Consider the following 25,062-nt stretch of genomic DNA (forward strand, 5'->3'; position numbering starts at 1 on the left):
ATTTTGTCCACTAACATGGACAGTTGCCACGGACTGTTTACAGCATATGATTGCTCAGATCATTATTTCCAGACCCATTAAAGAGAGCAGGGAAATTCTGCTGGACTGAATCGAAGTCTGACGGACCCATATTTTTGATACAAGTCATTTGAAAATGTCATAACGAACTACTCCAATCACATCATCATAGTCATCATCAGTCTAACCAAGTATAACTCAAGTACCGTAGCCAAGTACCATTTATTTGTACCAAAGCAATACAGTTTGAGATTACACAGAGAATGCACATTACTCCCACACACAGACATCATTTCAACCCTTCTCTTTCACACAAGAGCCTTAAATGTAAGACTGATTGTCTTTGGGCAAGCCGTGAGCCTTAAAAATACTGGTTCTATGTGCTTTCTAAAATGAAATAAAAAAATATATATATTAGGTTTGGAAATGGAGAGGGATGCAGTGTCCCTCATCTTAGCCTGTCCAAGCAGATATGCAACATCAAAAAACACAACGAGATCTAACGGTATTGTTACTTATGCTGCAAAGAAGAACATTTTGTTACAGTGAATTAATGAAAACTGTAGAAAAGGCTGGCAGATGGTGTTTTTTGAGCTGGTGCTATTTGAGTATCTTATATATGTATAATAGATTCAAAAACAGATAATTTCAGACTAATTTGGAAACCCTACCTGAACTACGAAGAGCCTGGTGTCTCTGACTGCCATCACGCTGCAGGGATTTTCTTGATTGTTTTTCTTGCACAGCACCATTGTGACCTCTGGTGTTGTGTGTTTTAGTTTGTTTGTTTCTATTGTTTGGTCTTGTGTACTTTTCCCTCCTCAGTAGATTTCTACCTTCTTCAACGTCTACTTTTATCCACTGCAAAAGTGAAAACTAATACATACTGTATGTATTATTTAAAAGTACAATTTACTTGATATAAACTTGATATTTTTTCTTTTCTACTCTACTTCATTTATTTGACTAGTTACTCAGCAAATTAAATGCTCTCTGCACCCAGTCAAGTGTTTTCAAGTACTCTGGATGATTAGACCTGTAGTAAGGTGTAATTACATGCCTTCACCTGACTCTATACATTAAAACCTAAAGAGGAGTTATGGAAGATGCTAATTGAGCACAGTTTTGAGCTATAATTAACCATAGTGGACAATGGGTGTTCGTGTACATGGTTTTACATACAAAACATATGAGCCATTTATATAATATGACACATTATTATTGATTAAACCACTAAAAGTATAGTAAATTGTCAGAATGTGTTCTGCCTAGATGAATCAACAACATATGAAAATATAACAAGTACTTTGACTTTTAATATCTTAAGTATTTTTGTCTGATAACAATTACGCACTGTTGCTTAAATCATATTGTGTATCCAGGACTTAGTCATTTTACACCGTGTACTGCTATTTTTTTATCACTCTTAATAACTAACCCTTAATGTAATTCAGAGATGATGTGCAGACAGATAAGATTACCAGCCAACACATAATTGAAATCACAGGCAAATCTTGCTGTTATCTACACCTTGCTCATTTTCAGGTCACTACTGTTGTCACTGTCCAGGATTTAATCTAGATTGTGCACTAAAGCTAAGATGACATACATGCTATCGCTGGGAGGGTGGATGGATGGATGTGCCACTATTGTATGTTGGCATGTTTCAAGTTACACAACAGTACAAGACGATGTTAGGAACCTAAACTGGCTTCTACTCAGCTGTCGTACCAGGTGAGGGAGGTGGAAACAGACATGATATAACAGTTAAATGTCTAAAGTCAAGTGTAACAAATATTTTTTAAACGCACCAAACAGAGTTACTAAAACATTACAAAGAATAGTTTTTGATTGTAATTGTGCTGTAATAAATAGGCTTGTGGGTCGAACAAAAGGAACATGCAAGAGGCACGCAGGAAAGAATTAAGCTCCCTCCCAGCCTAGCTCACACGTACAATAATCCTGCTGTGAATCACCTCTTTGTCCAAACCAGAGTCACCACAATTCCAGTGACTGGTGCTTCAGCAGGAGTTGCCTTGGCAATGCCATGGCCGCTTTATGCTAGGAAAAAAAAAGATCTTAATACCTTTTGTTTACGCACTTATTCCCTAAAATTTAGGGCAGTCCAGCAAATCCACTCCTCCTGCAGTGTTCATGCAACTCAAACAGAGTACAGAACTTTATACATTTTAATCAAACTCTGCATTTAACAGCTTTTCGACAGCTTCTTATAAATCACTGATGCTTATAATTCTAAAGAACCCCATTTAGCAAACATGTGGACGGGCAACTCCAAAATGCAAATAACCTGTTTTTGCATAAGTCTTCTGAACTGAGTTGTAGTGGCCTCTTACTTTTAGTGAGGCCTCAGTAGGGGGTTTCAGTCCTTTTTGACTTGAATATATGCTGATGTTATCCAACACCCATACATTTCCCAGCAGTGTTCCCATCTTTCATGCTGTGTTGAGGAAATTTGTCTAAAAATCTATGTGTAGATTGATTGATTCAAAAAAATGTAATCGTGATGGTCTTAACACATAGTGACCCAAGGTAGGCGACTCCTCTTGTTTTTGGAAACACTGGAATAACCGTGTTGTTTCGTTGTGATGCCTTTTATTGTATTGCTTTATACTGATATGGACCTATGTGTCTAAAATAAAGTTATGAATGAATACCTACATTTCAGAGGAAATCAAAAATTCCTCTTTCCTTAACAATAACTTCCATTAATCAGACCATATGTACACTTTGTTCATCTGCAGAGTTGCAGAATATGTTTTAACAAAGTACTTGGTTCACAGGTATGAACACCTTCAACTACAGCGGCCTGCTGCACCTGACCTGCTGAGGGTCTCTTCTGAAAGTATGCATCATGTGACCACAGCACCACATGCTGTTAACTCGTCTAAATGCAGGAGTGACTTGATTAAACACATTTCACTGCCACAGCACGGCAAATTTTCTTGCAAATAGTTTCAATCAAAAGCTGTCTGAAAAGGTACTAGATGGTTATACTTTATAACTCCACTGACTGAGTTAAACTCCAGATTCAGTGCTTCAGCAGATTCAAAACAGAGAGCCCAAAGTTGAAGCAGGAGGGGCAGAGATATGGTGACTTGTAGTCTCTAGCACAGGTCAAATGCCCTCTTCTTATTAACCCCACACCCCCCGTTTGTAACACACGCTTTAGGTCAGAAATTTTACGTCTCAAACCCGGGCTCTGATGACGTCATCAGGGTTATTTCCCCATCAGAGTCACTGAAGACATTGTAAGACTGTTTTCACAAGCCGAGTAGAACTACTCATGACAAGTAAACGACACTTAATGTGTAAAAACTATTCTATTACGCTATTACACAAAAGTAGTGTAAAGTAAAGTTACATGCACAGTTATATGCATGTGGACTGCACCTTTATGCTATTAATGAGGATTGCATGGGCATTACGAGACACTGCTTCAGTCTGAAATGGTAAAATATTTAGTACGGGCTTGAACTGCTGGTATTGATGCTCGAGACATTTTTACAAATGTTGTCTAGGTTACCAAGGTCATGGACAAAGTGAAATAAGGGAGCACATCTACCAGATTAGTGAGGACCTCCTCTATTCCAGGTTAGACAAAGTCATTAACGTGACAGTTTTAGATGAATTAAAGAAAGAAATTCAAACAATTATCCAACACATTAGTCCACATTTAGGATGTCCAATGTTTAAAGCATTTTATCCAGTGTTGAAGGCAGTGTGTGATGATGGGAAAAAAAATGCTGTGGACCCTAAGCTAAAGTGACATGAAATGCAATGCGAACATAATGAAAAGTTGTCCTAGTTACACAGCAATTTACAGTTTAGGCATTGAACAGATGCTCCTACAATACAGAGCAGTAAAATAAGTAAGCACTCTCCAAGCATCAATAGAGCCACATGACTCAGAGCACTATGAAAACAACAAATGCTACAACATTAAACCAGAAATGTCAATGTGAGAGCATCAATCCTGTCAGCAGTTAGGAAAATAAGCAAGTGTAAGCATAATAACCATCTAATAAGAGCCTACTGCTATCCAGCTGGAGAGAATAATAACTGCAAAATAGTCACAGGCACTAATGGCAACAGTTAAATGGATTTTCACATATTAAGCTTTATTAAAGTAGACACTTGTAGGAAAATTAAGCAGCAGAGCTAGCCTGAGGTGTGACTTATATCTGCTAACCCCTTTTGTTTCTGTGTCATCCGTGCCTCGATGCTCTCCGTTCACTGGAGAGCATTTCTAGTCATGACAATCAAACTCCATTGTCTTCCTGTGGCACAAACACTTCATTATGTAACCGCAGATCATCATGCAGTTCAAGTCAGCACTACTAGCAGGACGAGAGCCATTTCCTCATCTGATCTCTAATGCAAGCGTTTGGACCAATGAATCATCCAAAAATATGTGTTGGCAACTACTTTATCATCACATGCTTTTGGTTGCATTTTAATTGGATGTGTGGATGCTAATTGGTAGACTGTTTACATGTATATTAGTGAATGGTGGTACAGTGTGACTAACCACAATAAGCATAACATCATTAGGACGAAAGTGTCAGACTACAAATCATTACTAGGGCAGTTTTTAATTTGTCCACCATGCAGTGAACTCTCCAATCGCAAAGCTTAGCACAGTGATCACATCGCCTGCTTTGTTTATTCTTTTCCCATGACCCTGTTGGGCTATAGACCATTTGTGCCAAATGAAGTGCAGCTTAAAATTCAGACTCTAGTCAAAGTTTCAAATGAACAGTGACAGTGAAATATCTGCAGGTTGTGACTCTGTGCACGGCAACAAATGACAAGTTAAGACACAACAGCCTGCAGGCATAACATCAGCTACAAAAATGACCCACTGAAACTATAAGAAATGAATAAATATCTTGCATCACATTTCCCAAACAATGACAGTTGTGACTTTTTTTAAATTGAATAGGGCATTAAAAAAAAAACAATGGCAGGGCTTCAGAATATTTAGTGAATTTCACAGCTCACTTACTCCGTTATTCATGTATTACTATGCACTATACTTTTAGCATGGATTTAGGTTAGTCACTCTCTATGAAAGCAGTTTTTGTAATGAATTCCACATATATCGCTACACGCCCAGGCCCCGTCTCAGTATGTAATTCAATAAAACTGCATAACAAAGCAGAACAGCAAAATAACAGTTCCCAATTTATGTTTGCAAATACAGCTGAAGCCACTGGAAACCAAACACCATGCTTATCAAATAAATGTATTACTTTGGCTGATGTCCAAGACACTTGCCTAGCTGTGTTTGAACAAGACCGAAATTGACATTTAGTAAAAGTTCACACTAGCCTTGTGAGAATAAAAAGGATGAAGCCGTGCATATAAAATGTTGACATTAAATTCAACATTTTATGTTTGATTTGCACTGTTAAGGCCTGTTTATACAGGAGTTAGATGAAATTGAGCTAAGACCGGAGATGCAGAAGTAGCAGCGATCTGATTGATTTCCCCCTTGGAGTTAAACACATGCAGGCAGAAAAAGAAAATGAATGAACATACCTTCATCTCTCTATGAGTCCTCTAGGTGACCAGTGTGACGAATCTGAGGCTGGAAACAGAGGTAGAAGAGGCTGTTAGGCATCACACACAGTGCCAACTTGAGTCTGCCACAACAAGACACGGTTATGTTATGATGACATCACTTCTGCTACACTGCTGGATGCCGAGGAAAAGCTGGGCGGCAGAGCACACTTTACACTGCTTAGAGAAACACATTGTCCGCACATGAAATGATCCTCTTAAGGACTCGCTCTGAATTGAGGCTGGAGGTGATTTAAGAAAAAGTTTTTTTTAAAAAGATCCTTTGCTTGAATAATCCTAACTAATGCAATAGGCTGGTGGTGTGCGCGCCCGGGCTCCCGAGCCACATTCACCAAAAATATCTGTGTTGCAAAGTAACACAGTGGCAGGCTGATCACTCTCATTCGCAGAGCCCTTTAAGCCGTTTATGTAATGCCCAGTGCACTGTAGTCAGTCCGTCAGCAGCCGGACTTGGCTTGTGGCTACCAGAAGGGCGAGCAAACACGAAGTAACCCGTCGCTGGTCAAAGAGACGACTGCCTCCCTCGGTGTGCACAAATGCACGGATAATGAGGTGGTGTGGGGCAAAGTGGGAGATACAGTAAGAGGCGATCGGTGCTCGGTTCTCTGAGCAGGGCAGCGTGGTGTGCCTGCTGTCTGCACTGCACTGACTACACCGACGCTACAGCAGAAGATGACGCCATTTCTGTAGCTGACAGTCGGCTCAGAAAAACGGGAACACTTCAGCGCACAAACACTGGAAATTGCGGGAACGGTGGTCGCAAGTCACCTGCCCCTGCCGGAGCCATTCCTCTCTCTCGGAGGCGATTCTCTCGGTTTTTGCAGAGGGAGAAGGAAGAGAGAGAAAAAAAAAAAAAAAAAAAAAAAAAAAAAAAAGCTGCCCCCGACACGGCTCGTTTTCGTGCTCGCTGCTCTCCCTTGTCTCGGTGCGCTGCTCTCTGCGGAGAGTGCACTCGACAGCAAAAATAGAGCGATAATAACACTGCTCATGGGCAGGCTGCACAGCCACCAAACCAGACCTTTACAGACATGGCACACGAAAGCCGTGTCGCAATAACAGCGTTAAGTTGAACAAAGTGGGAATCGGCCGTGCAGCCCCATTAAAAGTCACTTTGTTTCTTCCCAAAATGCTCTCCTTGTCGAGTGGTGTGGCATTTCGCTGACTGTTCACGGAGTAACGCTGAGTGCCTCTGACAAAGAAACAAGTCGACGAAACGGTTCGCAACAAGGTCAAGCTCGGGGAAGACTTGTAACGCTGCAACGCCGCGTTAATACCTACAACATTTTATTGTTATAACACAAGCCAAGGTCGCAGACCTCATTTGTGCCTCTTAGTCGCGGCGAATGATCGCGGAGGATACAATGTCATCCGCCCCAGACAATTTGCTAGACCAGCCGCTGCAAGTGAGTGATTGACCACCACCACCACCACCACCAATAATAATAATAATAATAATAATAATGCACACACACGGTCCGAGCCTCGGCCGCCATTCCCCCCCTGTCCTAAAACCTGATATCGTGGTTGACTAAAGCTTGGAGCCCATTTAAACCTGATTCCCCAGTCAGTTTGTCAGCGGTGATGTTGCCAGTTACGGAAATGTGCAAAATACTGGTCACGCACACACACACACACACACAGCATTGAGAATAACATGAGTCCTCTCTAGCAGAGGGAAAATAGTCCATCTCGCATCTGGTAATGTGGCCATAACTAATCAAACGGGCTCCCTGGTTCATGGTAGCCGATCTGATCCGCTAGACAAGTCAATCGGGAGAAGCTAGCGATACTGGGGGCACAATAGGAAAAAAAAAAAAGCCTGACAATGCAGTTTACCAGGTAAATTACACTATTTAGTCGCTGGTCGACAAATCACATCCTGCAGCGATGCCAAGCTTATACCAGGTCGCCAATGGTTTCGTGTACAATATCACTTTTGACGGGTATTAGGGAGCACCATGACAGGCGCAGCTCGACGACAGCCCCTCGGAGGATTCCTCCGCTCAACAACACAACACTCCGGTGCTTGAAACTATTCAACCCCGGAGCAGCACAACCCTTCACTGCGCTCATCAGCTCCATTTGGCTGGCTACACCACAACTTTGTTATCGAGCTGACCAAGTTTTTTTTCTGTATTCTCGGCCGTCAGCTTTTTGCCGCCCAGTCGCCTAATTCATTCATTCCCTAAAATCCCCCTGAACACATCACAGCATTAGTTAACAAGTTAGCTAACGCCAAGGTTGGCTTGGTAGCAGCAGGGAAGCAGGCTAGTGAAAATGTTGAAAATAGCGATGGCTTTGCCGAACAAAAGCAGGCTTACCTGCGCTGTCAAGTTGAGAAACACTTCTGTTTTTCGACGAAAGTGTATTAGTAATCCATAGGAACATTTATGTGAGATATCTGGCAGGTTTTAACGTCGTCCGTTGGCCCCCCGGTTGATGTTGGATGCGGATGGGTAAAAGTCGTTTTCGCAGAGCGCTGCTGTTTGCCTTGTTGAGTAGCTCCTCTAGCCTAGCTCTTTCTGTGATCCTCTCCCCCCGCCTCCTCAGCATGATGGACGGCCGCCATCACCCCGCCTCTCACGGACATACGCTCTCTCATTGGACGGCACAGTGAGGGGAAATGCCTCAGCAGCACGGGATTGGCTGATCCAGGAGAAAAATATCCATGGTAAGGTGTAAGAAGTAATCCTACTGGGTGGTTCTCACAATACAGAGAGGAAAAAACACTGAAAAACTACAACTCCCAGTTTTGGACCTCCCGTGTGTGTTCGATTTGTGTCACAGACTGGCCCGGTGACATAGAGGTGTGTTTTTTCTGATTTACTTGTAGGACGGAAGCTCTTGCCGGGCAATGTTGCAATGTAAGTGCAACACACAATGTGCGAGGCAGTCATGTTATATACCCCAGCCTCTCTGCGCCTGCTCTGTCACGAAACCGAAGCGTATATATGTAGCTCATCAAAACTAGCTTGACTGGAAAAGTGTCTGTGTGATGCGTAGCTGTAACGGCACTAGCTTAGCATAGCATCTGGTGAATAAGCCAGTCACACACGGACCTAAAAATGGTATGAAAGTGTGTACGTGGGGGTCATATCGTGTGCCTTAGTCGACCAGCATTGAAGTGGATGTTTTTATTTAGGAATAGAAAGAAAGAAATGTCCGACGCTCGCATAACGGCGCGTTTATGTTAGCCAGCTAACGCTAGCTAAGTAGCATTGTGGCTAACCGGAACACCGGACCCGGCAAGACAGCGAGTTGACAGACAGCAGCCAAGGTGGGTGGAGCTCAGAGTCCAGGAGGAAACTGGTGTGTCTCAGCAGCACTTCACTTTTCAAACCCTGCTGTGTCTGTGTGTGTGTGTGTGTGTGTGAGAGAGCGAGAGAACCATTTAGGTCTGTGTACTTTAAGATTCATTAATATTGTCGTTTAAGTTAACTTAAATTTGAATGGATGCACTTTGTCAACATAGTGGGAAAACTTGCAACAAAAAGTAAAACTCCTTGCTTAAAAACATGTCATTCCTGAAAAATAACCTTCATTTTCTATAGTGTACGTTGGCTTTTTGGTTGGATCTCAATATCTTAACATTTAAAAGTTTCACTATAGAATATGTGTACGTGAATAGACATATTTTGAAGCAAAATTGACAAATCTAATGGTAAATTGGCTAGAGTTTAATCATTCTAGCTAAACACATAATGTATTATATCATCAATGTGCAATCAAAGTGTGGAATTATACCGTACTGTATACTGTTAAGTGCAGGGCTATGTTGGTGGTACATTTGCAATTATTGAAGTAGTAACTTTCTGTCTACCTGCTGGGGCTCAGCTTTTCAAAAGTCACAGTGATTCTGTAAATAATATTACCTGGCAAGAGATCAGGTCTTCCTCGTACAATATTGCACTTGGAAATGGATTGCAGCATTGTGTTATTTGATAGAAAATGTCATGGCAGCCTGATTATTTAATTATAAGGAGTACGTGTGAGGCTGTGCATACACATCACAAGCAGAGCAGCAGGGAAACGGATTCCTTTTTAAACCGAATGTAATTCCCATATATTGTTTTATCAAGATGGAGGTTTCACACTTTATGGATCTATATAGTGTGACCAGATGTTCACATCGTTGTTGGGGCCTTTTTATGAAATTAAACCTAAACTGATGCCTTATGTAAGGAATAAGTGAGTTTTTTTGCCATGGTTATCACTTGCTGCCACAGACAGCCCAACCTTTCTGTTGTTATTGCTGCATCACTGTCATCTGTTTCTGTGATTCATCAGTAATGTGATTGTTTTAACTGATCCAACCATGTGACCAGTGGGTCACTGTGCACAAGAGGATGTCATTGCTCTGCTCATGTATGTAGCACACAGTGCAATACACCATGAATATAATTTATCAGATTTCTCTAAACCTTCAACCTTCTTGTTTGTTTTAGATGAGTTAGAGCATTTTAATGTAAAGCTTTACAATCAACACTTTGGTTCAGCATTCCTCTTTACATTTCCTGTGTTATCTAAAGGAAAAGTACAATAAGTGTCACAAATGTTACTCACACAGTTCCTCTGTGTTGTGCTGATTAGCGTGGAGTTGCATTTTGTAGTAATGTATCTGGTGTTAGTCGCACCAAGATGGCCTTCGCATCTGACAGCGTTCTTGTCATGTCAACACACTACTTTCTGCAATTTCTACAAGCACAGTTCTGTCTACTCAACACTGGTTCCCCAATCTGTCAGTTAAGAGGCAGCTTTAATAATGGTGCTGTCAAATGGTAACTGCGGTAGTTAGTAACCCAGCAAGAACACACTCACAGCATCACTAATTAGAATTGTACACATCTTCACCGCTGCTGTTCACTCGAGTGTAATTGTGAACGTGCACCAAGCCCTTTAAATATGAAAGCTCAGTAACATCACCATTGTATCTGTAATCATCAACAGTCTAGAGGAAAAAATGGCTTCTGTGGCGTGAATCTGCTGCTGCATGTCACCTGTAATCTCTTACATTATCTAATCTCTAAAGCAATAATCTCTTTAGGGAGCAGGGTTATCGATTGCTTGATGGCTCATATTTTTGGAAAGTAACCGTTTTCTGTTGTGAGACTATAAATAACATGGCTTGAAGATGTAAAGTCAGTTGCAAATCATTTCTTTTGAATGTTTACGTCTGTGTTGCTCTTCAATGTCTGTTTGTGCATTTGATGGCCTTTCAGGTTTCTTACATTTCCTACAATCCAGAATGAGCAGAAAACAGAGCAGTTGGCCCCTTGTAATATTTTTTGTGTCATCTTATATGAAACACATTCAAAATATTTTTGTAGTTCTAGATAGGTCAGTTTCCATTGGTGAATTGAGAAAATTATTATATTCAAAACATTTTCCTTTTCAAATTGATCAAAAGGCCATTTTAGAATATTCTATCTTATCTACATGTATCACACTCCAAACAAACTGCCTCCCAGGTCTATGAAGCTGCACAATCCAGCATATACATTTGCTGACAAACAAATTTAGAGTGCAGTACAGCCGAGGCTGCTCATTCATCTTCAGAAATGTAATCATCTTCAAAAACTCTGTTTTCCCTACATTTTTGTGCTTTTTGCCCTCCAATATAGATCTGTGTAAACCTGAAACGATGGACAGTGACTCGCAAGCCGCCTCTGAGCGAATTCTGCTGGAACCGTACAAGTACTTGTTGCAACTGCCCGGTGAGTCTTTCTCCATGTCAGACATGCAGGCAAACAGTCAAATGCCACATATACTGGAGCTGCTCTGAACCCATAACCCGCTCTCTTCTTGATAGTCACATTGGATCAGCATCAGCAAGGTGCCTAAAATGATGAATAATACATAGCACACACAATCACAACAAACATGCACCCAACATTCACCATACACTGCATGCTGCATCAGATGAAGGGGGATATTTTGCAAGTTGTTCATCGTGTCGGTCAATGCTGCTTGATTTCATGTAAGTATGTGTGCATGTTACTGCTGTGGCACAGTAGACTTGAACTTAAAGGTCCCGAAATCTGCTCATTTTCAAGTTCCTACTTATATTTGGAGGCCCTACTAGAACAGGTTTACATGGTTTAATGTTCAGAAACCACATTATCTTTCTCATAGCAGACCTGATTGCTGCAGCTGTTTTTAGCCTCTTTCTGCACACTCCGTTTAGAGGAACAAAACAATATGTGTGTTTCACTCTTACCTTCAACATCTTTGTGTTGCTGGGAGCTGGTGTTAGTGAGGAAGGAACAATGACGGACAGCAAAGTGGACTCAGCCTGCAGAAGGGCTGGAGCAGGTCTCGTGTTCAACAGATCTCCTTGTGACATCATAAAGGGAGCCGGATCTAAACGGCGTGCTTTCACACACATTCACTGAAAGATGGTGCAGGAAAAAATGAGAGGATGGGCTTTTCTTATAATCTGATGGTCTGTAGGCACACTGGGGACACATATGTTGAAAAGAAAAGAGAAATGTGCATTTTGCACAATATGGGACCTTTTTAAAGGACATTAAATCCAGCTGTACCTTATGCAGTTCGGTTTTGAACTACGTTTTGTTTTACATAGTACATGTGGAACACAATCATGACAGCTGACTGATGAAGCCTAAATGTCAAATCTGTATTATGACAGCAGCATATGGTCTCACTGTGTCTAAGATGATGTTTTGTTCTAGCAGATGATGGTTTGAACAAGAACAGATTTGTCTAATATTCATATTTGATGCTGTATTTCACACATTGCTGACTTGCTGACTCTAAATGGTCACAAAGGGGAACAGTCTGAGAAACTAGAGTATGAATACCCAGAAATAAGCAAGCTGTATGTAGTTCTAGCTTGCTGCTGTTTTTTATTTCTTCACTTTTGATTGGTCACTTCTTGTCAGTGGAGAAGTGACTGACCTAACGCCAGACATTTATTTGGGTAAATAGGACAAGTCCAAAGAGTCTCACTTAGCTGGGATGTTTCCTCTGGTGCAGCTTCACTGTCTCTTTCAGATTATTTTAAAGTCTTGCAACAGACAGTCTCATTCAAGGAAAATTCCAAGATTTTAAACATGGGTGTTTTTGTCAGTTTTGCCAAATTTTTCTACAATTTTGCATTAGATTGTACTGACCACTATCACTATTCAGACTGTGGTTGTGAGCACTCGGTTGGAAATGGCTTTACAACAGAGTCCAATGGAGGCAAAGAGAGAGAGTCACCTTAAAACATGAACAACAGCTCAATTGTCATGAACAAAATGTGCTTCCTCAAATATCTACAACATCAGGAAAAAGCAAAGCCTAAACACTAAAACACGTTTTTTTTGTACTTCATAGATGATGATTTTAACAGTAGTTATTGTGAATGATGCCGTCAAAGCTCAGCTTTTTCCTTTTCCTTTGTGTAGTACAGTACATATGTCTATTAAAATGTTTGACTTTCTTTTCAACTCTCTTCTCAGGAAAGCAGGTGAGGACAAAACTATCCCAGGCATTTAACCACTGGCTTAATGTTCCAGAGGACAAACTGCAGGTGAGACATTCGTTCAGAATCGTCTGTTTTTTGGAGCGTGTTTATTGTTGCCGACAGGTTCAGAAAGGTGAAATGATGCTGTGCTCATTCCGAATAGGCAATTTATTTACTAATGCAACCAGAGTGTTGTGTCAGCTGTGTTGTTCCTAACTGAATGGAAATGTAAAGCTTGGATGTGGAGCGTAGAGCATCCATGATTTATTACAGGAGGTTGTTAATGCAGCTGAAGATCAAGTGGACTGAAATGAAAAATGTGGAGCAATGCTTTCAAAAACAGCCTTTTCTATGTTTGTTTGATCTGTAGGTTGAAAAATGTAGTGTTCCCTTACTGCAGACTTATGAATTGTTATAGTTGAATGCATTTGCTCGTGTGTGTGTGCGTGTACACACGCAGTTTGTCTTGAGGAAAAAATTATATGGCCTAAATTAGTTTTCGTACAGTCTTCGTAGAGTCTTGAAAGTGCTTGAAAATGCTTGATTTTAACAGTCATGTTTTCAAGGTTTTGAAAAGGCTTGAACTCAAATAGTCTAAAAAATATATAGTGCTTGATTTTCATCTACATAATCACTCATGTAAACCCTAGCAAGCATTAAATAATTAAGATGCACTCAAAGTTAATATGACCAGCTGGTAAAATAAACGAAGTGACAAACTTATCGATTGCCGTGAGTATAAAGCAATTTCTGGAATTGGAAAAGTCTGGAAATTTTTGCTTGAAGTGCTTGAATTTGAAAAACTCCAGCACCAACACAGCCCCAGCTAAATGTTTAAGCTACATAAAACAATGTTTCACTAGCAGAGGACAGAAAAACTTCAAAACAAGTTGAGTAGCTAACATGTTCGCAAACTGACTAACATAATCATCCCATTTGAGATGCTTCCATGCCCACGTGACTCTAAAATGTTAACTCACTAAATGTTCAACACTCTCCATCAGCCAGTTGCATAGTTTACCTGTTCTGGGTTTATCTGAGCGAAAATGGCTACTCGCTGCCGTTGCAAAAGAGTTCAAGACTGAACCATTTAAGTAAAGCTGTGAGGCCTAAAAGCAAAACAACAAGCCTCAGAGCTGCACAGCTGGGCAATAACAGTAGCTCGTTGTAGGACTTGACACTACTAGTGACCCTGTTTACATTACATGTAGTGTTACATGATTGGGGGGTTGACTGCTTAATTAAAGGCACAGCCCTGCATCCTGTTTCCAGACCACTGAATTGCAGCCCACATCACACATTTTGTGGGGAGATTCAAAAAGGTTCGGTGCCACTCATGTGGATGGCTGTTAAGCCAGCTGGAGAAACACATCACAGGTTTTGTGGGCAAAGACAAAAGACGATGTCACACTACCAAGCCGTGTCAGATCAGGACATTGTATGTTGTGGTCACATTTCTCTCATTTTTTTACTGGACCACGACACAGTCTCCACCACCTCAACAGCACAGCGAAGCTCCCTTTAAACATGAAAAAATAACGAAGTGACAATTTACGTACAAAATGCAGATTTTAATGAATTAAATATGTGAAAGTACTTGTAGTCTAAAACCTCACCATCTTGAGGTATCATTCAAACTGGCACTGATGAAGTCCTGTCCACTGTGGATGTATTCATAACGCACTGCACTGTTTGCTCCCTATTCCTCATTTTTAAAAGGCACTCCTTGTTACGTCTACCGCTTCATATCAATGTGTCTACTCATGACTCAGGGCTTTCAAGTTGGTCAGTGGTGGCGCATTAATATTAACGTAATAATATCACAAAGAGCACTACCCTGAATCAGAAAGTATGTTGAAAAGAAAATTGAGCAAAGGAAGGTAAAATGAAGCAAAGCAAAACAGTGCCTACTAACAATGCCATCATTGCCTGCAATACAAACAAAAGTAAATACCATACAGCAGAAACATAAAACAGTTATCAAAAGCTTTTTCTTTTCATGAACCCAAGAAGATGGGAGACTACAACTGTATTTTTACCATGTAAAACAGGAGCGTTGCCACATTTACATTTTCTATACTTGCGTCAAAGTCCAGTCATGATGGTTTTTGCCTGTACTTAGTTGTGCTTTGACTGTTGTTAGTATCTCTATGTTTGGACATTCACTCCACAGCATCTGAAAAGCATAAAATCTATTAGAGTAGAGCTTCTAATGAGAGAAAGTGGTGTCTCTAGTGGGAGTGAAAGCAAGACGCCCCTGTGAGTTGAGGTGGTTTTTAAATTATATTCACTAAGCACTTTAACTTGTTGCATGTGATCTGTTGTCAAGCCAATTGCTAAGGTGTCAGTTTTATTCCAAGACTCTGAAGCACTGTTTTTATCCCCCTAGTCACATTAGAGTTGACTTAAAGTTGAATTAAAAAAGGAAGATACCAAATTGATGGCAATCACTGCATAGGAAGGTATTAGTTGCAATAGCTGTTGTTTCTTCTCCAGGCGTTTCCCTGGAATCCTTGAATTTGATGGAGTTAGTTTGCAGGATGTTTTGCTTATTGTATGCTAATACTGCAGAATACAATGCATTTCACACTGTCTATCTCTAAAGTAAGCCTTAAAATCAGTCTTAGCTTATGCTTTTTGAATGCAAATGTGCAGGTCACGGCAGCTTATTGTCATTGTAACTATACAGCATATTCCAGATGGTGCAGTAAATGACAGTGAGAAGGAAATGTTTGGCAGCACTTGGGGATTGTTTGTTTGTGTGTTATAAGACATATTGTACCCACATTAATCTCCAGTAAGAGACTACTACTGCTTTTTGAGCTTCTTGTGTTCCCGATCACCTCTTTGAGCCAAGGATTAGCATGATTGAAGTCATAGACGACTTCCCAGGCAAGCGAACGCCTCCACTCATCCTCTGAAGTGTTGTAACATGTTCTTGCTGCCTGATTAGATTGCAGCAGACATATTGAAGTGTATATAGAAACAACCAGCTGATTGGCATTCCTGCTTTTCCTCACTCAGATTAATTTCAAATTAGCCGTTAAGGATTTATTGGTTTTATTGAGCAGGGCCACTGTCCCCTTAGGTAGATCAGACCGTTGACCCTATTATGCTGATAGCATTAGCATTGTTGTGGCCAAATACTGGTTCTGTGTCCACTGATGAAGATATGGAGACTGATCTGTATTTTCTGAATCTACATGCCTTTCGCAGTGCAAAATAAGTGCTGAGGAGCCTGTCGGGTCTCATTAGGCTTGCTGTTCAACAGGTCTCCCTTAGTCCTGAATGTTTTATAAACCCTCCCCAAACAGAGGAATCCTCGTTCTGCGGTGAAGCTTTGAGGTCGCACTGTCATTTCCTGTGGTCATTTTATCTTCCAGCACACAATGAAAGTCCTCCCCAGATGTGGTGACTGGTTCCAGGCCTCAGTAAGAAAAATAGGTGCAGGGGAGTAATAAAGTTGTCTGTGTCTTCTGAGGAATTATTGAATATTTTAGATCAATCCTGTCATGGCATCCCTCCTCCTGCCACAGCAGCCATCTCACGCTTTGCATCAGATGAGATATATTTAATCAGTGCTTTCACACTACAGTGGGTTGGACGTCTTCAAATGATTGAATTCAGTTTGCAAAATTAATAAAAGGAGCGAAGTGGCATTTTTGATTATTTTCACATTATGCGCTGCTACGTTGCTCAGCCGAAGTTCTGGCATTTTCAATTCAGGAGCACACATGCTCCTTGAGGCTAAGGCCTTGAGATTTTGATGCAGATTAGTTGGCAGTTCATATGGCCTACATGCACATGCAGAATGTAACCAAATCTACATTTGCTCTCCTGATAATTCCACTTGGGACAGCAGTTCCTACAGTACAGCAGGTAGTTGAGGTTTAAATCTACCTCACATATCAAAGCACTGCCTCCCCCTATGACTCCCTCTGCCCCCCTCCCCCTCTCTTGTGTAGCAGCTCTGTAAACTCCTGCTGAACCCATCATGCAGACTCCCCTCGTCATCATTAGCACACTGCTGCCAAGAAGTCGCCGCCATGGAAACAACCGTGTCTTCAGATAGATGGAAGCAGTGACAGTGGCACACTGTCTCATTCGTTTGGCAATGAATATTTTATCAACCCTCCCCCCCCGTATGTGCTTCTCTACAGTGTAGTACAGCACAGGTTGTGGCGGTTTGGGAAATTCCCCCCGAACACATCAGTTGCATTGTGACCTTTAGCAGACTGGTGTCCTCCTGTTCTGTGACAGTGTAAAAAGGTTATCCTTTATATACAGTCTTCTGTCTCTCACTTTGAAAACAAGTGTCATTCATGAGAATGTCTGCTGCCTCGGGCTGAGAGCCTCTTGTAGCTTTTAATGTGACTGACGCAGAGTGCGACTATAATGTAGCTACCTTCTCCATGAGAAAATAACCAGGAATAGGGTTGGTTAGCATGTCAAATATGATGGGTAGCTTTGTCAGACTAGACAGTACATTTGTTATAGTTTTGTATTGCAGGGTTTTCCCTAGGAAAAGCAATAGTTAGCCAGATAGACCCTAACACATCTCATGGTCAATTTAGTTAGTCAGCCTAAACAATGGCCACTCTCATTAAATATATAACCTTTGCTGAAATAACTCCTCTCTTCTTTTCCCTAAATGTTTAATTTAAAAAATGTAAAACCATGTGTTGTAAATTAGTTATGGGCTCCATTATCCACATTGTGGAAAATTGTCTTTGGCGCCACACCACACAGCAACTACAGCAATAGAAAACAGACAGCTGATGAGGACAAGGGGACAGGAGGGACACAGTATCAACAAATAATTCAAAAATTGACAAAACATAAATCCCAGACTGAAATTATTCTGTGGATTCTTGAGCAATTAATTGAAACTATTAGGACAGCTGCCATATTTTGTTATATTTACACACTAAAACTGCTGTTCTAGATGAATGAGAGCACTTCTGAATAACACCACCCAGTAGGCATGGTGTGTGTTCACGTCAGATGACCATGTTAAAACACTTCAACAGTCCTGCAGCCTGATGCTGGTATGTTTGTGGTGGTGAGCACCGACTGTAGTCCCTGTGGGACACGTCCATATGCGCACATATCTGTCTCGTCTGTGTCAGAGTTATTTCCCATCACTATGTTGCACTCATTTGTTGTGAGGGAGTCTTTGCCAAAGCTAAAATCAGTGATCCATTAAGAATGCAAACAGTGAGTTTCTGAGGCAGTAACCTCTGGTAGTATCTCAGAAGTCTTGTGGAGCGATGAAGGCACTCAACACTTTAACTACAGCATCATATAGTGACAGCCTGACTGATAAGAATCCTTGGAGAGCCCAGGCACTGAAAGCCAACATTTTTTAAAAAATTGTTGGTGCTTGAGTTTTTGTTTGTTGGTGCTCTGAGGCTGTTGATGTGAATTTCGACTCTTTGTCTTGATTGCACCCTTGGTCCTCCTGACAGGGAGCTGTAATTCACCACAGTCTGTTTGCAGTGAACCTCTGAATTCATGAAGTTTTTAGCTACATAATATTCCATATTCACAACGAAGTGCACATTCATTGGAGCTTCACCCGCAGCCCCCCTCTCTTGTAAGTGGCTCACTGAGGTTGCAGGGTGAGCGAGTGTCGGGACCCTGTCAAGGGAAAGGTTGTGTTTGGCGCATAAACTGCTCAACTGGCCCAGCCTTGGCCATCTGCCTGACCCACTGAGCCTCTCTTTGTGCTCCCCAGCCCCATACAAACAGCTTTCATTACCAGGCCACACCACTTGTCTTTTAAATCAGCGGAGCACTCCAGCAGGCTGCACAGCCAGTTCAAGACAGCAGACACCTGATGGCAACCCTGGCTGTTTTGTGTCAGACATGGGCCTGGAACAAAGCCGTTTTTGGTTATCGCAGGACGTAAGCAAGCAAAGTATCTATGTTAACATGCAGACTGCTTCATATTGGTGAAAATGCTAAAACAACAATTTAAAGTATTATCCACATAGCCCCAGACTCAGCCCACCAGTGCATGTGTGTTAATGTTGATACACAGTCATCTTGTAATAACGTTGTTGGAGCTTGTCAGCACACTCATCTTTTATGGCTAAGGTTAATGACTGAGCGTATGTCATTTGAGAGATTCTGTGGTTTTCAAAAAAAAAGTTTACAGAATTCCCATAGGCAGGACAGACCTGGGCTATGAGACTTAATAGATTCATTAAGACTAAGACCCACCTGCTGGAGCAATAATTTTAACAGGTACAAGGCAGTCAAAAATAGCAGCAAGCGGAAAGTTAAGGCAATAGATGAGTTTTGAGTTTGGATTTAAAAGCCCCAACAGAGTCAGTAGGAAGGTTATTAAAGAGGAGAGGGGCACAATAGGAAAAAGCCCTGCAGCCATCTGACTTCCTTTTTACACGGGGGACAAACACGAGCTCTATATTCTGAGAGCATAGTGCGTGAGATGTGACACAAGGTATAATGAAATCAGACAGGTATGAAGGGTTGAGCCCATTTATAATTTTGTCAGTCATCGGAAGCACCTTAAAGTCTTATCTGACATGAATAGGGAGTCAAGAAAGGGAAATGAAAATTGGTGTGATATGGTGAAATTGTCTAGTTTTAGTCTCTAGCTGCAGCATTCTGAATCATTTGCAGACTTTGAATGCTAGCACATAGCGGGCCTGGCAAGCACCATGACAAAACGTTACAATAATCTAGTCTGGGTGAGACAAAGGCGTGATTTAGATCTCTGCATCAGGGAGAGAGAATAGATTTTAGCTGTTACTTACATGGAAAAAGGCCATTTTGGTGATTTCTTTAAAGGAGCAATGTGCAAAGCCAAACCGTCTGCTCCAAACAAACAGGGGGCAGCATTTCGCCTCCTCCTCCCCTGATGAACCTTGCAATGTCAGTGCAGGCAAGTGTTAGTTCGCCTCTCCTGTCTTACCAGAGTTCGATTTGTGTCGTTAGTTAGACTAGATGCTACAGTGACTCACTATCAGGGGTACAAAGTGGTATTACACAAAACGACAGGCTGGTTAATGTTCTAACTTCAGTAGATATCTCTTAACACTGTGGCTGTGTCCATAGTGAGTTTACGATTTTGTAGCGCTGTCCGAATGTACAATGACAATTATAATGCCCTACATAGTGGACTCTCTGTATACCACAATGCATCATGACAAATTGAACTTCCTAGACAGCGTTACATAGATATCATACATATAGATACACAGGTTATGTCCAAAATCATTCACGCACTCTCTTGCTATTTGTAATTGGTTTTTGAATATTTTAAAATTTATGGTTAGATATTACACATTGCAACAAGCTTAAGAAAAGCGAGGGTAGGATCAGACGTAACAATTCAATTCACCTTTATTGATCCCCCCAAGGGGAGAAATTCCATTTTTACAGTGGTGGGGAAAGTGGGGGGAGAAAACAGGAGGAGAGAGAGAGGGGAGGAGAAAAAACATGCGACACCAGACTGTACTCATGTGGAGTGCAGTGTGGGACCGGTAAAAAAACCTCAGCACAAATTTTTGCACATCACATGACAATAACAACACCACAATATTCTTGGCTGTCAAACTTTGAGAAGAGAGTTGTTGTGAGTTACTGTTACATGATCTATCTGGTGTCACTGGGAAGTGCGGGCAATGACCGGCATCTCAGTTTTATCAGAATTTAGGAGCAGGAAATCACATGAGATGCAGTTTTTCAAAGCAGACAAACATGCCTCTAATTTAATGATTTGGCTATGATTCTCTGCCTTTACAATAACATACAGCATACAGTATCAGCTCGTAGAGTAGTAGAAAGTAGTCAGTAGAAATCAACACCATGACCACGTATTAGAAGAGGCAAACTATAAAGAGAAGAGCAGAGGATCGAGAACAAAGCACTGAGGTACTCCATATTTCACGTCATAAAATTTTGATGTAATATTGTTCAAGGAAACACACAGTGTTCTTCCAGATAAGCAAGCTTTTTAACCATGCAAGAGCCAGGCCAGAGACACTGATTTGATTTTCCAGTCAGTCTTGGAGTAAACAGTGGCATCAAAGCTGCACTGAGATCCAGCAATAGAAGCACTGAGGTGGGATCTGAATCTATGAGTAGTTTAAGTGGAGTGACAGAGACTGAAAGCAGACTGAAACAGTTAAAAAAAAGATTACTGTTAAGTATGGTTCTGTAAGTAGAGGTTTACCCACAGCAGTATTAAAGCCAGTGTGGGCAGGGCCAGTTCTGAAAGACACATTATCAATATTCAGCATTGTATGTCCCAGAAATGTCCAAAGATCCTTAAATAGTTTAACTGATAGTGGCTCAAGGAGGCAGGTGGTTGTTTTAGGTTCTGGCTGAGTGGTGTGTTCCTTGACAAGTGTTTTGTCTGCTGATGAAGACAGTGCAGGCAAGTGTGTAGACGTGGCACCCTCTGCTGTATACAAGTAGTAATGCATAATTTACACAGAGCTCCTGAGAGCCTGTTACTGTCTGTGTTACTAGTAAAGAGAAGGAAATTTTCTCACCCTAAGCATCATTGTTCCAGGAAGTTGGTAAAGAAAAACAGAAAAACATGAAGTACCATGAAATGGAAACTACAATGCATTGTTCATTTCTGCATAATTGTCACATGAATGATGGGGGTTTGTTTGTGCCAGGTGATCATCGAGGTGACTGAGATGCTGCACAACGCCAGCTTGCTCATAGATGACATCGAGGACAGTTCCAAGCTGCGGCGAGGCTTCCCTGTGGCCCACAGCATCTATGGCATTCCCTCAGTCATCAACTCGGCCAACTACGTGTACTTCCTCGGGCTGGAGAAGGTGCTGACTCTGGAGCACCCCGAGGCTGTCCGAGTGTTTACCCGGCAGCTGCTGGAGCTGCACCGAGGTCAGGGCCTGGACATCCACTGGAGGGACACCTACACCTGTCCCACTGAGCAGGAGTACCGCAACATGGTGCTGCAGAAAACTGGGGGGCTCTTTGGCCTGGCCGTGGGCCTGATGCAGCTCTTCTCTGACTGGAAACAGGACCTGAAACCCCTCCTGGACACACTGGGCCTCTTTTTCCAGATCCGGGACGACTACGCCAACCTGAGCTCTCGGGAGTACAGTGAGAACAAGAGCTACTGCGAAGACCTGACTGAGGGCAAGTTCTCTTTCCCAACCATTCATGCCATATGGTCGCGTCCAGAGAGCACCCAGGTGCAGAACATCCTGAGGCAGCGCACAGAGAACATGGACATCAAGCGATACTGTGTGGATTACCTGGAGAAGGTTGGCTCGTTCGCCTACACCCGTCAGACTCTGCGGGATCTGGAGGTGGAGGCCTACCGCCTCATCAGGGAGTTTGGGGGAAACCCTCAACTGGAGAGCCTTGTCAATCACCTCAGCAAAATGCATTATGAGGCCGAGGCCACAGCAGAATCCAGCACTGAGTCTCACTCCAGCCACAACTACTGACGTCATCCACCTTTCACTGCTACATGACTCACACACTAGACCTGCACACTCCACTAACACATCTGCTAATACAGTGATTCAGACGTACACGTTCATGAAAAGCTCCACTTAGCAGCATGTTACGGCCACAAACCCTCTCAGAAGCCACAGCGAATCCTCAAACTTAAGCACCTGAACTCTGCCCAACAGCTTCAACTGCATTCAGCAGCTATGTAACAGCAAATCCAAATGTTGCCTCCCTGTTCTGTGTGCTAGATGCATCCTTCAAGTGTTGCTTAACAAAGTACAGCAGTTCTTGTGTCCAAGTGTGGCTGTGCAGTCGGTGGGAGAAATGAATCAAAACAGAAACTAACTTCTTATGGTTTCAGATTTGCTTTTCTGAAAATGAAAAAAATAACAAGAGTAAAAGCCTGCCTTTTGATGTGCACTACAGTGCATATAAATGTATTTTTTTAATGTTTTGCCACCAAATGAAAATAGTTTATGTAGGGCTGAGTGAATGCTGGGTGTGTCCCCCCCCTCCAAACTCCCTGTTTAAACCACGAAACGGATGTCTCCAGTGTGTGATGTGTGATTTGGGAATCCTTGCCGCCAGAGTGCCAATCCTGTAGAGAAGACCTCTGCGAGTCAACTGTCTACTTGTTATGTAACGTGCTGGCATTATATGCAAAGTAGAGCTCACTGTTTATGCACGACTGTATATGACGACTGTGTAGATGCTTTGGTTTATTGCAGACTGTGTTTCCATCTGGTTCAGATTCAACACAGCTCTTCACAGTTCTAATATTTTATTACGGTGATTCACTTATGATATTTAAGTACGGACTGTGCTCCAGTTAAGAACTTGTTTCCATCTCTTGAATTAAAAAAACCCTTTTAAAAGATAACCTGTGGGCTTTCCTGACTTCTACAACAAATTTCATATCTCCCTGTGGCACCAAGGCTAGTTTGGTTTTCAGTGTTGAACATATTTAATGTAACAGGGAAGGGAGGGACCCTTCTCCAGAGATGAGCAGCACCATCTACTGAGCACACGGGTGTAATTCAAAACCAAGAAGTGACTGAGAAAAAGTTGCCTGTATGTGCATCTCTCTGCCTTTTCCTGTACCGTTACAGCCTTCTTCCTGCACTGGACCTGATGCCTTACTAGGATCTCCCTGCGCGCACACACACACACACACACACACACCTCACACACACGGCCCCACATTACAAAACATAGCCATCATTATCCACAGTACATGTAATCATACGTCTTCCCCCGCTGCACCAGATCCATGTTTATTTTTCATTGCAGCCGGTACGTTTGAAGCTGCATGCTGAATGGCCAAGGCTGCGAAGCGAAGCGACTGATTCAAGTTAGCACAGAAATTACCTGCCATGTGCTTTGTTTTGAGGAACCTTGACTGAACAGTGATACGGGCTGGTTGCTATGGACGTGGATGGGGTTTAACTTCGAGCTTGGTCTGAAATACAAGACACCAGCCATCTAAATCCTGTATTATCTGCTGCCTCTGGTAGTACTGTTGTGAATTTACTCTGAGCTGCATCTGAAAGAAGCCCAGCCCTGCGGACAGAGGCTATCTGTCCCGCACAGCTCTGTTGACTCACTGAAGCTCCTGCTCTTGACAGCTGCAATTCACTTAATTATGTGTCTTTCAGATTGAATTGTGGCTTCTCTGAAAATACATCTATTCATCAAAATGTCAAATTCTTGAAAATCTAGGGTGAGCGGTTCCTCTCCTAATTTTCCTTCTGAGCAGCCACAAGTGCGGGAAAATGTGATGCAAATGCATTTCTGATTTGATAAACAGTATAGACGTATGAAGTGGCTTTCGCAGGGCTGACTTAAGTCCATCACAGTAATCAAAGCCTCTCACGGTTCTCATTTCTTCTCCCTCTCCCTCTCTCTCGGTTGTCTGGATTGATTTTCTCCACCCACGGTGTCTGAGTTCTGTTTGAGAGCAAAACAGAATAGCTTTTGTGTGAAGAGCGACACGGCTCACTCACTGTCTCAGTCATCCTCTGCAAGCTTTGGATTATTTATCACTGGGCTGCGTTTACACATTTGTGTTGCTTGTTAGCACTCCGATAGATGTTTCATAAATATTCTTGTGGCTACAACATTTTGAAAACCTCATTGCTGAGACTGGAAATAGATGCTGCTGTGCTCACTCTTTTCTCTCTTTAGTTAATTATGGTTTTTTAAATTACTTATGTGGGCAATGTTTTTTTCTTTTTATGATGCACCTTTACTGACGGATACAGTTACACACATTTTACACTTTGGAGTTGCCAAAACAACTGCAGTCCTTCACTGTAGCGCTGCCAGGACATTTTATTCTCAGAAGAACTCAACACAACTGCTGAATGCCTCCAATCTGACCTTAGTAGCAATTAAAAGGTGATTTGTGATTGAGTATTTCTTTTTTTCACTAACAAATTCTTATTTTTAAATGGGTCACAAAAATTTACTTTCAGTCTCAGAAAAGGCTGAGGAACATCTGAAAC

At 41.9% G+C, this 25,062-nt stretch overlaps 2 protein-coding genes across 6 annotated transcripts in view; one reads left to right on the plus strand and one right to left on the minus strand.

Annotated features, from left to right (window-relative positions):
• The window catches only part of arid4b (AT-rich interaction domain 4B), a 36,803-nt gene extending 28,702 nt beyond the window's left edge, over positions 1 to 8,101 (minus strand). For all 4 annotated transcript variants that reach the window (XM_070840720.1, XM_070840719.1, XM_070840718.1 and 1 more), the window contains exons 1-2: positions 7,944 to 8,101; positions 5,581 to 5,629 (exon numbers count right to left, since the gene is read on the minus strand). In XM_070840720.1, coding sequence (XP_070696821.1) covers positions 5,581 to 5,586 — 6 coding nt within the window. In that variant the 5' untranslated portion in view covers positions 5,587 to 5,629; positions 7,944 to 8,101. The remainder of the gene's footprint in view (positions 1 to 5,580; positions 5,630 to 7,943) is intronic.
• Positions 8,102 to 8,424: 323 nt separating this feature from the next.
• On the plus strand, positions 8,425 to 23,414 carry ggps1 (geranylgeranyl diphosphate synthase 1). 2 transcript variants are annotated; one of them, XM_070840967.1, is made up of 4 exons: positions 8,425 to 8,486; positions 11,244 to 11,336; positions 13,086 to 13,156; positions 21,748 to 23,414. In XM_070840967.1, exons 1-4 carry the CDS (start codon positions 8,477 to 8,479, stop codon positions 22,549 to 22,551), a joined length of 978 nt encoding a protein of 325 aa, XP_070697068.1. In that variant the 5' UTR covers positions 8,425 to 8,476; the 3' UTR covers positions 22,552 to 23,414. The 2 variants fall into 2 exon arrangements, with proteins under 2 accessions (XP_070697068.1, XP_070697069.1); XM_070840968.1 differs by lacking the exon at positions 8,425 to 8,486 and adding an exon at positions 8,528 to 8,899.
• Positions 23,415 to 25,062: the final 1,648 nt, after the last annotated feature.

The sequence above is a fragment of the Pempheris klunzingeri genome, chromosome 12 (assembly GCF_042242105.1).
Source record: "Pempheris klunzingeri isolate RE-2024b chromosome 12, fPemKlu1.hap1, whole genome shotgun sequence".
In the NCBI taxonomy this organism is placed as follows: domain Eukaryota; kingdom Metazoa; phylum Chordata; class Actinopteri; order Acropomatiformes; family Pempheridae; genus Pempheris; species Pempheris klunzingeri.

Bases quoted from the DNA above. Each gene is read 5' to 3' on its own strand.
- ggps1 (XM_070840967.1), top strand. The intron at 11,337-13,085 runs GTGAGTCTTTCT...CTCTCTTCTCAG, and splicing joins GTACTTGTTGCAACTGCCCG to GAAAGCAGGTGAGGACAAAA. The intron at 13,157-21,747 runs GTGAGACATTCG...TGTTTGTGCCAG, and splicing joins TTCCAGAGGACAAACTGCAG to GTGATCATCGAGGTGACTGA.